Source organism: Madurella fahalii (assembly GCF_045866475.1).
Source record: "Madurella fahalii IFM 68171 DNA, scaffold_2, whole genome shotgun sequence".
NCBI lineage: Eukaryota > Fungi > Ascomycota > Sordariomycetes > Sordariales > Madurella > Madurella fahalii.
In genome coordinates, this window is record NW_027263972.1 from 3,260,868 (window position 1) to 3,274,399 (window position 13,532).

The 13,532-nt window shown below is 57.1% G+C and overlaps 5 protein-coding genes across 5 annotated transcripts; 3 read left to right on the plus strand and 2 right to left on the minus strand.

The window, feature by feature from the left end:
• Positions 1–764: 764 nt before the first annotated feature.
• MFIFM68171_03720 (uncharacterized protein) lies at positions 765–1,430 on the plus strand (the record flags this gene model as incomplete). The annotated part of the gene is made up of 1 exon (XM_071059141.1): positions 765–1,430. One exon carries the CDS (start codon positions 765–767, stop codon positions 1,428–1,430), a length of 666 nt encoding a protein of 221 aa, XP_070915242.1.
• A 1,469-nt stretch (positions 1,431–2,899) lies between these two features.
• ATX1 (Cytosolic copper metallochaperone) lies at positions 2,900–3,360 on the minus strand (the record flags this gene model as incomplete). The annotated part of the gene is made up of 2 exons (XM_071059142.1): positions 2,900–3,069; positions 3,219–3,360. The coding sequence occupies 2 exons, from the start codon at positions 3,358–3,360 to the stop codon at positions 2,900–2,902; spliced, it is 312 nt and encodes a 103-aa protein (XP_070915243.1).
• A 1,009-nt stretch (positions 3,361–4,369) lies between these two features.
• Positions 4,370–6,649, minus strand: MFIFM68171_03722 (uncharacterized protein; the record flags this gene model as incomplete). The annotated part of the gene is made up of 1 exon (XM_071059143.1): positions 4,370–6,649. One exon carries the CDS (start codon positions 6,647–6,649, stop codon positions 4,370–4,372), a length of 2,280 nt encoding a protein of 759 aa, XP_070915244.1.
• A 905-nt stretch (positions 6,650–7,554) lies between these two features.
• MFIFM68171_03723 (uncharacterized protein) lies at positions 7,555–9,449 on the plus strand (the record flags this gene model as incomplete). The annotated part of the gene is made up of 2 exons (XM_071059144.1): positions 7,555–7,756; positions 7,819–9,449. 2 exons carry the CDS (start codon positions 7,555–7,557, stop codon positions 9,447–9,449), a joined length of 1,833 nt encoding a protein of 610 aa, XP_070915245.1.
• Positions 9,450–10,172: 723 nt separating this feature from the next.
• Positions 10,173–12,224, plus strand: MFIFM68171_03724 (uncharacterized protein; the record flags this gene model as incomplete). The annotated part of the gene is made up of 4 exons (XM_071059145.1): positions 10,173–10,189; positions 10,261–10,296; positions 10,356–10,596; positions 10,797–12,224. 4 exons carry the CDS (start codon positions 10,173–10,175, stop codon positions 12,222–12,224), a joined length of 1,722 nt encoding a protein of 573 aa, XP_070915246.1.
• Positions 12,225–13,532: the final 1,308 nt, after the last annotated feature.

Here is a 13,532-nt window from a genome sequence, read left to right on the forward strand (position 1 = left end):
ACAGCCATACTCGGCAGGTTGGTCCCCTCATAGAAGGCCTTCCTTGGGGTTGTGGTTACTGTCTTTCAGACCCGGCTTCGCAGCTCGGCGGCTCAGCATGCGTGCCCTCCCACGCATGAGCAAGAGGCCGCAAGAAGCAGTTTATTGACGAGATTGACGAAGATGCTATCCGTAAACCTGTATCCCGCCACAACAACTCGAAGCCCTGCCGAATCTTCCACTCGGCTAACGGTAGCTTCAATGCCTGCTTCTCTGTTGAGTTTCCGGACGGTACGAAGTGGATCACACGAATTCCCATTGAACCCACCGTCCATGACGCCCGGGCCAAGCTGCTGAGTGAGGTTACCAACGATGCGGTGAAAATGCCTCCGACGCACGCGCGGCCTGGCAATGAGCTGACCCGCTCCTCATTTAGGTCCATCCAGAGCAAGACCACGATTCACGTACCCCGAGCCCACGCGTTCGGTCGAGGCGAAGCCCTGACCCGAGCCGGGTCCACGAGACAGGGCCTCAGGCATATCTTATCGTCGATTACGCGCCTGGCCAATCACTCGACGCTGGCCGCCTGGCTAAAGATACTCGGGAACGGCGTAGTCACTTTATTCGAAACCTATCGGTATCCTCGCCCGAATGCGTCAGCTCGAATTCCCCTCCCCGGGGTCCTTGATGCCAGATCCAGGGGGGACCCATGAGCAGCCTTTAAGTCTGCCACCGACTTCATCCTCCATCGGTTCAACGCCGTGTCAGAGGCATACCGGTTGCCAATGAGCGAGCAGACTTTCGGGACGGCTCAGTGCGAGGTGTTTGCCCTCGAGCACCTTAGAAAAGAACTCCTTGCCTTTGTCAATGCCGACTGGGAGGGGTGTCCATTTGTGCTGTCTCACTTTGATCTGAGATGGCTTAACATTATCGTAGACGACGAGCTCAACATTCTCGCTATTATTGATCGGGAGTGGACCGGCTCAATACCCCGTCAGCTGTTCACGCTGCCGTTCTGGGTCGCAGGACGTGAGTTCCCGAGTATAGCAGGGGACGAGTACCACGAGGAATTCACCCAAGTCTACAGAGTCATCGCAGATAAAAGCGGAATCTCAGGCATGTGCCGCCAACTCGCAGAGGATTGGGACGTCGACTTGCCTAACACTAATGCACTCCCCATCGCCGAGTTACCACGGCACCACTCCCAGTTGATCGCCATCTTTTATCAGGCCTTGTACCCAAAGCTCTTCGAAGCGTCCGGACACGAGGTCGTCCCCCAGTTCTTTGGACGAAGCGAGAACAGGGAGCTCGCGTTAGAAGTCCAGAGGCGATGCAAGAGTTCGGGGCGTTACACTCAGTGCCTCGAGGACATTCAATTGGTCGTGCCCAATAAGGAGCTCGAGTTCACTCGCCGGTTGGCCGAGCAAGAGGAAAAGCTACAACACTACTAGAATCCGCCAGAAGGAGGACCGGCCTCCCCATAGAAAAACAGAGACGCATTTTCCATCAAGTGCCTCGCTCGAAGCTCTCCAAAACCTGCTTCTCCGTCCCTAACCATTCAGCTCCCTTTCCCTGGCTCGAATGGCTTCCTGGAGATTTCCGATGGTTTGTTGACGCCTTCGGGCTGTCTCGATACTCCCTACTGCGTCTGTCATACCTCGCATATTTGCTGAGCTCAGAGCGCTGCGTGACATTTGGCCCAGTGCATGTACTAGGACGTCGCAACTGGCATACAGTTCTGCTTCTTTTCGACCATTTATGTTGACGAGGACAACCAGATCAAGAACACGGCACCCTAGCCTGACCTCCTCTGAATATGCCATATGCTATGAGGAGCTAGCAGTATAACCATGCACCACGAATAGTTAGTTAGAAGAGCGACCTGATAGCCAGTCCGGCGTTATCGTAGCACCGGGATGTAGGCGGCAGCTAGGGGGTCGTTGGTTCATCACAGACAACAGAGACCTTGTCTGCCAATCCTGGGTTGCATCCTACATTCCCTTCTCTGCCATATTAAAAGGCCAGAGTCTAGAAACCTTACTCGTAGATGTTCAGACGGCCCTGGCAACCAACTGTGGAGCTGGCTTCATTTGAGAAAGCCCCTGGATCCATGGAACGTCCTGTGGAAGCAAGCTCAGCATTCCAGAACCAGAGCCGATCATCGAATTCCTCGGCACTTGCAACCAATATCGGTTACACGTCCCACTGGCTAATATTTGCTCGTCGAGAAAAGGAAAAGCGGAGCAACATTGCAGCCGCCATGGTTGGTTACCAGGTTAAAGTTGTCGGCTCCTCTAACCGGCGGGAATAAGCCCGCTGCAACTCACGTCATCTGCCATGCTGCGAGGTCGTCACGGCAAGACGGATAGTGCCCTCAGGCTGAGTAGATCTCATGAGGTTCAAGGTTTTTGGTTTTTTTTTGTTTTTTTTTCTACGTCTCATGTAGCTATTGTAGCTTATCCTACTTGAGCTAGGTCATTCCCAGAAGTAATTTTTAACCAAGGCAGCTTCCTCGAGGGATCTTGACTGAAATTCTGTGTCATAGTCACATAACCAGTGCCCAAGTTTTTTTGGAAGCAGACGAGTGCTTTCTTTCCTGAGCTGGAATCTAAAGCTCTCTGCACTCTCTTTGATAGCTCAACTCTTAACCACTCACTCTCACCCACCCATAGCCAGACACAATTCACCAACAAACAAACAAATTAACAGTGGCACTGACCGAACCAAGTAGCCTAATCTATCCGCATAATCCTACAAAAAGGAAACCCGCTGCCTTCCAACCCATCACCCAGCCAGAGATGTTAAGAAAGAGTCCCAAAACCGCACAACATAGGTGAGACCAACTCAGCCCACCCACAACCGTCACCCCTTGGACGACCCAGTATCCCCGACCAGGCCAGACGGGGCTAGCCCGCTCGCTCTACTCGACGGGCGGCAGCTCAACGCTCTGCTCCACGCCGTCGGCCGCGCCCGTGTTCACCTTCTTGCCCGTCTTGGCGATCGTCCGCAGGACCTTCTCGTAGGGGAGCGACTCGTCGGCGATGACCTCGGCGGTCTGGTCCTTGAGCGAGACCTGGTAGGATTTGACGCCTGTTTTTGCTCCCGCCGCCAGCATTGCGGGGAAACCGTCAGTTCAAACATTGTCATATAACGTCGGGGAGGTTTACAGCGTAAGGGACAGTAGGTTGGGATGTTGGGAGGGACGAGGGTCGAGGCGAGGGATGCAGGGGAGGACGCACCCTCCAGCTTCTTCAGTACGCGCTCCACGGCGCCGGAGCAGCCGCCGCACGACATGGACACGTTGAAGAGGTATTTGTGCTCGCCCTCGGCCGCCGGGGCGGCGGGGACGGCGGCGGGCATGGGGGCGGTTACGTCGGCCATTGTGATGGGATGGTGGGTGGGGCGATAACAATCGGCTGTCGAAGAGGGAGAAATTCCCGAGATGCGCGATGTTGCAATGTAGAAGCTTCTCCGGACGCGAAGGACGCAAGTGAAGCGAGGGGATGTCTCTTTATGTTCTGAGAAGAGCCCTAGACGGAAACAGCGCTTGGGAGCTCGAATGTGTGGGATATTGGTTTGAGCTGGCGGCGCGAGGGGCAAAGAGATGGGCGGGCCCCTCGATTTCAGGAGAAGCGGGGGAGGGGCTTTATAACAACCGAAGCGGCCAGATTGCGGAACGTGATTGCGGTTGCGACACTTTCGCCGTGGAAGGCTAACGACGGGAGCGAGCCAGGGCGAAAATGATGTGAGGCGCCATTGTATTATTAATGTGCTCTCCGAGTCTCGTTTGCGCCATCTTGTGTTATTTTCGGCAGTCTCTGAAGAGCTGAAAAGTACCTCCTGGTACTGTACCTTGCGGGGCATCGCGTCTCCTGGGGGGTCCGACTCGATCTACCCGGACACGTGGACTCAAACAAGCTACCTTACACAAACTATCCTCCAGATAGACGACTCGAGCCGTGTTGCGCACCACCTAGCACAACTGGAACCGGAACTCAGGCGGGAAACAGATTGATTCCCAGCTGTCAAAAGTACAAGCGCCGTCTCCACCAAAGCTGACCTCCCAAACATGAAACGTGCTCAAGCAACTAGCCGGAACAGCGACCTTCCAAGCCATCCCGTAGCGAATGCCGAGCCTCTCCGGACAAAGACACTCCGTCTTGACGGAGCGGGAAGGGCGGTTGCGGAAGCTCCCTTTTGTGGAGCCATCGTGCAACACCTGCCAAGACTGGTGATGCTCACAATGGCCCCCCCCTGAGAAGCCTTTAAAATAAAATAAAAAATAAAAAAAATAAAAAATAAAAACTCACTTTTACCTTGCTCGATCGGCACGTGCCATCCTTTCAATGCTAGTGAACAACACCTGAAAGAGGAACAACAGGAAACGTTCCTACAGCTCCGGAGTCCTCTCAGCACCAGTGTCATTCCCTCCTTGTCCGTCGCCAAAATCATCCGGCTCCTCAAACTCATCCTCTCCCCAATCATCCTCCCCCTCATTGTCCCAACCGCCCGGCATAGGCTCTCCCGTAGGCGGGCCACCGCCCTCAGGTGTCCACGGCGTCCTCCTCATGATACCAAACAAGAAATCCAGCAGCCCCGGTTCGGTCTGCCTATTCTCCCCGCCCTCGTCGCCCTCCTCTCCCTGTCCTTCGCCATCACCCTCCCCGTTCCCACCACCAGGTCTCCGTTCCCCCCTCACCGCCTCCAGCCTCCTCATGATCTCGTTAACCTCCTCCGCCAACACCTGACTTCCCCCCTCCCCAGCAGCACCGCCAGCGCCACGGGCCAGCAACGCACCGCCGCCTTCCCGGCGCCACTGCCTCAGCAGCCTCCGCGCGGCGGTCTGCATCCGCTCTTCGGGGCCGCGGGACCGGACGACCTCCAGCATGCGGGCCGAAGCCGCGGCCTCGTCGTCGGTGGTGGACCACGGCAGCTTCTGCGTATCGCTCGAGAAGACGTTGTCGGCGCGGCGCGGCGGCAGCGGGTCAAAGTCGAAGTTGGGCGAGGCGTGCAGCATCGGGCCGGGCACGGCGGCCATGAGCGCGGGGGTGTTGTCGAGGTAGACGAAGCGGGCCGTGGCGAGGGAGACGGGCGGGCCGGCGGGGAGGTCGCCGGCCTTGGGCACCTCGGCGCCGGCCTCTTTGAGGAGCGCGATGGCCTGCGGCGTGTTCCACAGGTCCTTGGCCGTGTGCAGGTACAGCTGCACGTGCAGCTCCTCGTCCTGGTCGCGCGGCTGGATGGCCCAGAGGGATCTGGGCGTGTCGAGGTTGAGGGCGGAGAAGAGGGCGCAGTAGAGCCAGGGGAGGGTTTCCATGCCGTGGATGAGGGTGGATTTGGCCGTGGCGACGTCCTCGAGCTGGAGATGGGCGAGCGGGAGGGTCTGTCGGATGTAGGTGTAGGTGGTGGTCTGCGGGGTGTTGAAGAGGCTCGAGTTGCAAAAGTCGATGAACCATTGCGCCTCGCGCGCGCGGATGGCGAGGACATGGATCCAGTTGATCATGGCGTAAGGGTCGTCGTGGTTGATGCTGAGGAAGAGCTTGGCCCATTCGAGTGCCGTGCGGTACGTGGCCTTCAGGACCAGGTTCTGGATGAGGTTGTAGCCGGCGAGATAGAACTGCCGGTTTTCAGGCCGGGCAAAGTCCATCCTCGCCGTTCCGCTCTCCAGTTTTTTGCGGAACTCACTGAGGGTGGCTCTCCCGAATGTGAAGAGGGCCCGCTCGATGAGGTCGGCGGCCAGGGCAGAGTTCCGATCTTGCCGGGCGACCTTGCTCACCTGAATGAGCGACGAGATGTGGTAAGGGGAGCGGTGCAGGAAGTAGACGATTTGCATGGGGTCGTACATCTGGACCAGGCCGAAGAAGCTGCCCTCGAGCTCATCGTAGCTCTTGTCGTGAGCGAAGGCGAATTCGACTTCGTCCTTAGCTTTCTCTGTGACACGGATCATCTTGAGCCCTTGAGCTGATCCCCGAGGCCACGTCTTCTTGCCTTCGATGAAGGGGTTGGTGCGGAGAATGGTGTCGAACATGCCCTTGTTGCCCTGAGGTCCTTGGCTGGGATGCGCTGCCCTGGCGCTGAGAAACGTCTCGAGATCGATATCTTGGGGCAGAGCCCGCTGGCGACCTTCCTGGGTTCGCTCCTCAACTTCGGCCACGTCCATGGCCTTCCCGAAGAGCCTGCGCATCTCGTTCATGGCCTTGAGGTGCTGGAAATTGATGCGCAGGAGCTCGTTAAGATCACCGGCAGGTTTGCCTGCTGCAGAAGTACCCGTGGCAGGACCGCCCTGCCGCTGGTCTCCCAGCTTGAGCTCTTCAAGCACCCGGTCAATGTCATCGTGGGACTCCCGCTCGTCTCCGGCTGGCGCTGGTGACTCGGTCTGCTTTCCCTTCTTCTTCTTCTTCTTTTTGGGCTTCTTGCTCTTCTTGCTCGGCTCTTCCTGCACACTTGGCGGCTGAGGGGCCGGTGTCTCATCCTCGTCACTTTTTTGGTCCTCATCATCGTCATCCCCGCCGTCGTCCATGCTTCCTAGGGCGGCGAAACCGGAAAACATGTTTGGGCGGGGTTTGGCCGCGATGCGCTCATCCTCAGAGTCTCCGCTCTTCTCAGCAGCCTCATTTTGGAGGCTGAGCAGCTCCTGCTGCTTTCGAAGCTTGCGCAACTGTCTGCTAGCCATGGTGTTGGGTGGATGGCTCAAGCAAGAAGAGAGGCCGCCACTTTCTTGGCTTGGCGTGTGAGGGGCAACACGTCTATGAAGGTGGCCTTTCGGCTCGAGACGGCGATGGTCGACAGTGGTGGTTCTCTTTTTTTTAAGCCTTGTTAAAAGCTCTTAGTTTTATGGTTTGGGCCTAAAAGCTCTGCAAACTGATGAATTACTGTCCTCATGGGAGCATTGAAGCTCGCCGTTCGAGTCAGACTGGAAAGTTGATGGGTGGGGCCCAGTTTATAATATTACAGCACTGTACGTAGTAAATTCCACAAGAGAGTTGTTTGTCACCGCCCAACCGCGTCTCAATCACACAGTATTAGCTCCAGAGCAAAACGGCGAACGGCATACGGCGACAGATGCGCCACGTAAATTGACCGGTCTCAAGCTTCCTGCTTTCATTTGGCGGTTGCTCGGGTCTCTAGATTCTAGGCTTCGTCGCGCCAAGCCACCCCCATCTCCATCATGTGATGAGAGCGGCCTTCTGCAGAAACCTCTTCTGCCTTCATTGATCCATAAATCAACAAGCAGCCTTTGTTGCCGGGTTCGTCGCCTGGTGCAGCACAAGCTGGCCAAATTTTCCAGCTGAATGCTTTAGCGCTCCGACAGATCATGCGTGGCGTTCACTAGTTCCACTGAGCTGTGGCTCTGTTCTGTGTAGTCTCTCGAGGCTGGGAGATACCCCTGCAATGCTTCCAATGGGCGCTTTCATACGACGGCGAGGCTCTCGTTGGGCGTCCTCTGTGTTTTCACAAGATGCGGTCCGGCGTAAACTCTCTCTTCCGCATTTACCCCTCCCGAGTCACCGAGCGCTCTCCCCGTCTGGTTTGTGAGCACGCGTATCGGAAAGGGGTGGGGAAGTCTCAACCACTGCCATGGCAAAGCAGAAGTATGATGACAGCGCCTTCACCAGGCGGTGGTGCGTGTTTGGCCTGGTCGTGAGCTGGTTTGTCGGGGTTGGTGCTCTCCTTGCCGGTGCCATCAGCTGGTATCTGGAAGTTCGTGACGGAAGCGCTCCGCACCTGGTCCTCTCTCACACATGGAGAGAAGTGCTTCCCTTAGGACTCAATATCTTCGGTAAGTCTTCCAATCAGGTCTGCTATCCGCCTGCGTGGGCATTCTGACGTGGGCTCGCATAGTCACCCTGCTCAATGACAGCATGGGCTACATCCACGCTTGCTCCCTCCGGTGGTCGTTACAAAGGGAAGGCAAACTCGACTTCAACTCGAACCTCCGTCTTCTCACGGCTTCGAAGCACAGCCGCCCCAATCGTGCGATACCAAATGCCCTCTATCTCATTGGCATCGTCCTTGTCTACGGATCGACATCGCTCATCTTCCTGAGCCTGAACCCCGAGCTTGCCCGGCTCCTGGGCAAAGACCACGACCGTTCCGACGCCAATGGCGTTCACTTGAACACGGCTGCGCTCGTCACATTTGGTGCCGGGATTCTGTTGCAGGCCGTCATCACGAATTGGACGCTGGTGGGGACGAGCATACCGACCTGGAGCTCCAACCCCCTCGACGTTGCCCGGGCATGTACCGTTGACGAGAACGACGGGCACCGTGTCGAGCCGCGGATCGGGAGGTGCATGATGGGTGCTCACCTAGCCGGGGAAGACGCTAAGAGCTGCAGGGCGACTCGGAGACAGAAGCCCATGATTACCGCCCACCCTCACGTGAAATGGATCCTCCTTCTGCTCTGGATCCTGCCGATACTGAGCGGCATCTGGGGCGGTGGCATCTATGGCTACCTCCTAAAGGGCAACCGGAACAGCGTATTCGGCCGATCCTGGTCACTTCTCCCAATCTTCACGGGCAGCACCGACTCCAACTGCACCACCGGCCAATGCACTGATGGGACTTCAGTCGTCAATGTCGGTTGGAGCGCAAACGGCGCGGCGGGGACTGTCGGGGGTGTCTTCCTCATTACGGCGTTCCAATCCATCGTCACTCTGTCTCTGCACTGCGCTGAGCTGATCGTCAACTTGTCGCGAGACGAGGTGGTGTACCGAGAGCTCATCGGGCCCAGGGGCACAAACGGCCACTACAACTCAATTTTCGCCGCCTTCACGGCATGGCAAACCATCATCTTATTTGCCCTCAAGTCGGGCGTCCACTGGATGTTTGGTCTTGCCATCAACTTACAGTTCCAGCTTGGCGTCAACATGCATCTGCCCCAGATCTTCTACTTTGCCGGTATCTCCCTAATCGCCGCCATCTTCGGGCTCTTCCTCTCGCTGCAACGCCCCAAGGGTTATCTGCCTGCATCGTACGGTCACATCCAAACCATTGCCGACATTATTGACGAATGGGCCGACTCGGGGTGCATGTTCTGGGGTGAGAAACACGGAGGCGGCGGAGGGAACCCCGGCTACACGGGCACGAGCACACAACGGCTCAAGCAGCCGGACGAGGGAAAACTGTATGGCGGCAGAGAAGGCTACAGAGCATCCACGGTTGGATCCAGAGTCACGCTGGTTTCGACACCGACCGGAATGGGCCCGCTCAGCGCATCGACCTCGCCGCCTCCGATGCACTATCACAGCTTCGCGTCCCCTCCGGCGTACTCTCCCATTGCTCCACCACACATGCAATCTCCGCCCATGGGCCAGCAGAACACCTTTACGCAGTGGGCACAGCAATCGCACTGGCCACAGCAGGTGCAAACTCGGCCAAGCCACAACAGTGTGAACAGTGTCTACTCGATTCGTTCGGACTACAGCACCCAGAGCAGTCAGCCATTTCTTTCAGGGTACAGGGGCTGGTAGTTGGTAGAAGAGGGCTCAAGGGCAACTTTTAAGTGTCTAATCGCCATGTTCGGGTGTTCGTCTTGTGTGGGTTGCCCAAGTATTTGTTTCCGGGCGGGGGTGCTGGGTTTTAGGGCGAGAGTGCTGCTGGAGTTTGGATTGTTTGGTTGCTTGGTTGCTTCGCGCATGCGACGGCGTTGGTGGACTTTACAAAGTACAATAAAGTTTCAATGTTGGGGTTGTACAACATGGGAATTGGGGGATAAAAACGATATAGAAAGGCTTAATCTAGCTCTATCTTGTCATTACATGAAATGTCGCTCCTGTTCACGTCTTCATGACGTAGGGTTAGGGACTTTGCAAGGCTCTCGCCATAGGTGGCGGTGCTGGAACTGTGGGCCTGTGCGCACGGACTGAACACGATGGCGGGCAAAGGCGTGGCAGGAAAGTGGAAACTGGGAGGCTGAAGCCGCTGAATTTTCATAGGTTGTGTGCTTTTCCACCCTCACCATTCCCTTTTCCAAACACCCCAACGCAACAAGCACAAAACCACCACAAACCATGTTCCGCAGCGCGCTCGGAGATACGACCTCCTAACGCCTTACACTTCCCCCCGTAGACCGACGGTTAATTCCTACCTCATTCTCTCTTGTTCCTTTTGATACCCCGTTCAGTCTCTGCGCCATCAAGCGTTCGCCCCAGCTCGTTGCCTTCTGTTGCAAACGTTATTCTTCCATCGTCGCCATGTCTGAATTTCTAGGGTCCGTCGAGGCGCCCGCCTAGCAGCTATCTCGTGCGCCGGTCCATGCGCTAACCTCTCCGTGCCCTGCAGATCCAGAATATCCCTCATATCGCGGAGTGATATCCGGTATGTGACCAATTGCCCGTGTTCTTCGGCCTGACTCTGCTGACAACCATTGTGTCCAGCTACGTCGGCACCCTCCACAGCATCAACTCGGATGACTCGACCGTCTCCCTCGAGAATGTGAGGTCATTCGGCACCGAGGGCCGGAAGGGGAACCCTGACGAAGAAGTCCCGCCCTCGGTTGATCTCTACGAGTATATCGTCTTCCGCGGCACAGATGTCAAGGACTTGAGGATCGAAGAAGGCCCGGCCGTCAAAGAGACCAAGCCTCCTGCCATGCCAAACGACCCTGCCATTGTCGGTGTAAGTCGGTCCTCCCTCTCCTGCCCCGCTCGGCCCAGCATGATGAAATATTTCGGATGTAAAACTTTACCTTGTCTGAAATGCGCAAACAAAACAATGTTGAGATTTCCGTTGCCTTCCTTCTGATCACACGGCCATGATACATTTCGATATAAAACCATCCCCGGTATTGGTGGAGAAGTTGCTGACAACCTCTCAAGGCTCGCCCCCGCCCGGGGAATGTCGCCCCCGGTCCGCCTGGTCCGCCTGGTCCGCCTGGTCCGCCCGGACCGCAAGGCGCCCAAGGTCCCATCGGCCATCCCGGTGCCGCGAACCAACAAGGTCCACCACCCGGCGCGCCAGGATTCGGTTACTTCCCTCCCCACATGGCAGGTTGGGGTCGCGCTGGCGGCCCGGCTCCCGGACCATTCGGTGGCATGCCGTACCCGCCCCCGGGATGGTTTCCGCCCGGACAAGAGTTCCCACCCATGGGTCCGGGTCCGTGGAACCCTTATGCCTACCCTCCTGGACCTGGTGGCCCCCCCGGTGCCCCCGGCGCTCCCGGCGCACCTGGAGCTCCGGGACAAGGTCGTCAGTCGGCAAACCAGACGCCGAGCAATCAGGGGCCCACACAAAAGCCGGCTCCGATCGGACCCGCTGCTGACAAAAAGCCTGCGACCCCCGCGCAGCAAGCCGACAAGACGCCCACCGAGCCCAAGGCATTGAGCCAGGCATCGAAGCAGCCAGCGCAGGCGCCTGCGCCACCCCCCCCAGTCGAGTCGAAGCCCACGGTGGAGGAAGTCAAGGCGACAGCTGCGTCTCTGGCCAACAACGGCCCCGCTGCTCGGGAGCCGGCCAAAACCATTCCGACAGGGCCCAAGAGCAATCGCCCTACTCAAATTCTTCCCGCGGTGCCTCTACCAGCTGCCCTCACTGCCAAGGCTGCACAGCAACCTCAAGCCGTGCCCAAATCGGTTTCTGAACAGAATAGTGCGGCCGCTGCCGCTGCCGCGCTGCGGGATGCGACTCAGGCTGCAAAAGAGGCCGTCGCCGTTGCCATGGCGAAGCTCGACACCTCGGCGACCATCCCGCACTCGGAAAGTGCTGTAGATAACCTGACTAAGAAAGTCAACGAAATGAGGATGGAAGCGGCGCGCACCGGACAAGGCAACCGAGGCGGCCGTGGTCGCGGCCCTCGTCCAGCCAAGGTCGAGGTTCCCGATGCTGACTTCGACTTCGCTTCGGCCAACGCCAAGTTCAACAAACAGGACGTTGTCAAGGAGGCCATTGCCGCATCTCCGCTTAACGAGGCGCCCAATGGAGAAGCGGCCAAGCCCGAAGCCGCAACCGACGCGGCTGCGTCGGTCGAGCCCGCGTACAACAAGTCCAAGTCGTTCTTCGACAACATCTCGAGCGAGATGAAAGACAGGGAGAATGCCGGCCAGAAGCCCGGTGGACGCGAATGGCGCGGCGAGGAACAGCGCAAGAACATCGAGACCTTTGGACAGGGCAGCGTCGACGGAGGCTACCGCAGTTACCGTGGCGGGCGTGGCCGTGGTCGTGGCGGTCGGGGCCGCGGCTACCGTGGCGGGCGTGGTGGAAATGGTGGTTTCCGCCACCAGCGCGAGGCCCAGCCGGCTGCTCAGTGATTGGACTCATGCCTTCGAAGCATATACATCGGCCGCTCATCTGACATGAAGTCGGTGAGTCTGTACGACTACTCATGGGTGCAGATTTGGAATTGATTTTCTCCCTTCCTTTTCTTCATCTTTTTTTTCTTTTTCTTTTCTTTTCTTTTTTTTTTTTTTATCGGCGGCGGCATTTGGACTCCTAGCCTGCTCGTTTTCTGGTCGGGAGTTGGGAGAGATGATGCTACGAAAGGGAAAACATAACGGACTTTGACGATTGGCGATGGGTGGTTTTCACGCAAATCTTCGCATAACCAGGAGGACATAACGGCGTCGGTGGATGCTGAAGGAAGCCGGGGCGCTCGCATAATGCTATTGGCTTGGACTGAGGGGGAAGTCCGTTACTGCGTTCATTGAGGTAGATGCGATGAAGCATCGAGGTATCTTGACAGTCGGGGTCTCACGCATCGATGCCGGATCGATGGATAACTCCGGGTCGAGACTGGTTTACCGAGTTGAGGCGGCCCCTACCGCTAACTGCGGACTTGGCCTACTTGTTAACTAGACACCTAAGCATCGTACGTAGGTTAATCATGGCCGCGAGCACGATGAACCAAGACACGATTTTCAGGCGGCTGAGATGTTCTTCTGGCGTGTCTGCGTGATTTCGTGAGACGCTGCCTCGATGGTAAGCGTCTGAACCTAAGTACATCATCTCGGGATATGTCTTAACCAACCCGTCTTTTCCATCCATCCCTGCTAGATAACCAATCCAAAGCCATCAACCAACCAGTCTCTCCTCTCCGGGCACGAGCAAGCCTCGACAACGGATATTGCCGTTGCGCCCGGGACAACGCATCCAAATCAGGATCAAGCAGAAAAATAAAGGTGGGGGATGCACTAGGGAGGTCCGTACAGACTGGACTGATCTCTCAGACCAAGCCCGTGCTATGGTCTTTGGCGTCCAGACCAGAACCGGAAGCTGCCGGCGGTTCTTACCGTGAGGTCGTAAGCGCCTGGCCGCAATGGCAGCCATCCACAACTCCCCTCTTGGTCGCTCCGAAGGCCAAGGCCTCACTATTATAATGGGCACAGAGGAAACCCTGCCCCATAAGACCTCTAGCTACGCTGGGATCCTCGGGCGGTTCTACCTCTGTTTGATGTTTAGCTAGGTATCGTAGAGCGCTGTGTAGGTTCCCGGTACTGAAGTAGCATTCTGTGGCTCTCGCTGTTCTTTTATAAAATGCCCGCAAACACTGGGCAGTACGAGAAAGAAACGAGGGTAGAAAAGCAAGATGCAGAGAGGAAAAAAAGGAAGGGGGTTAAAAA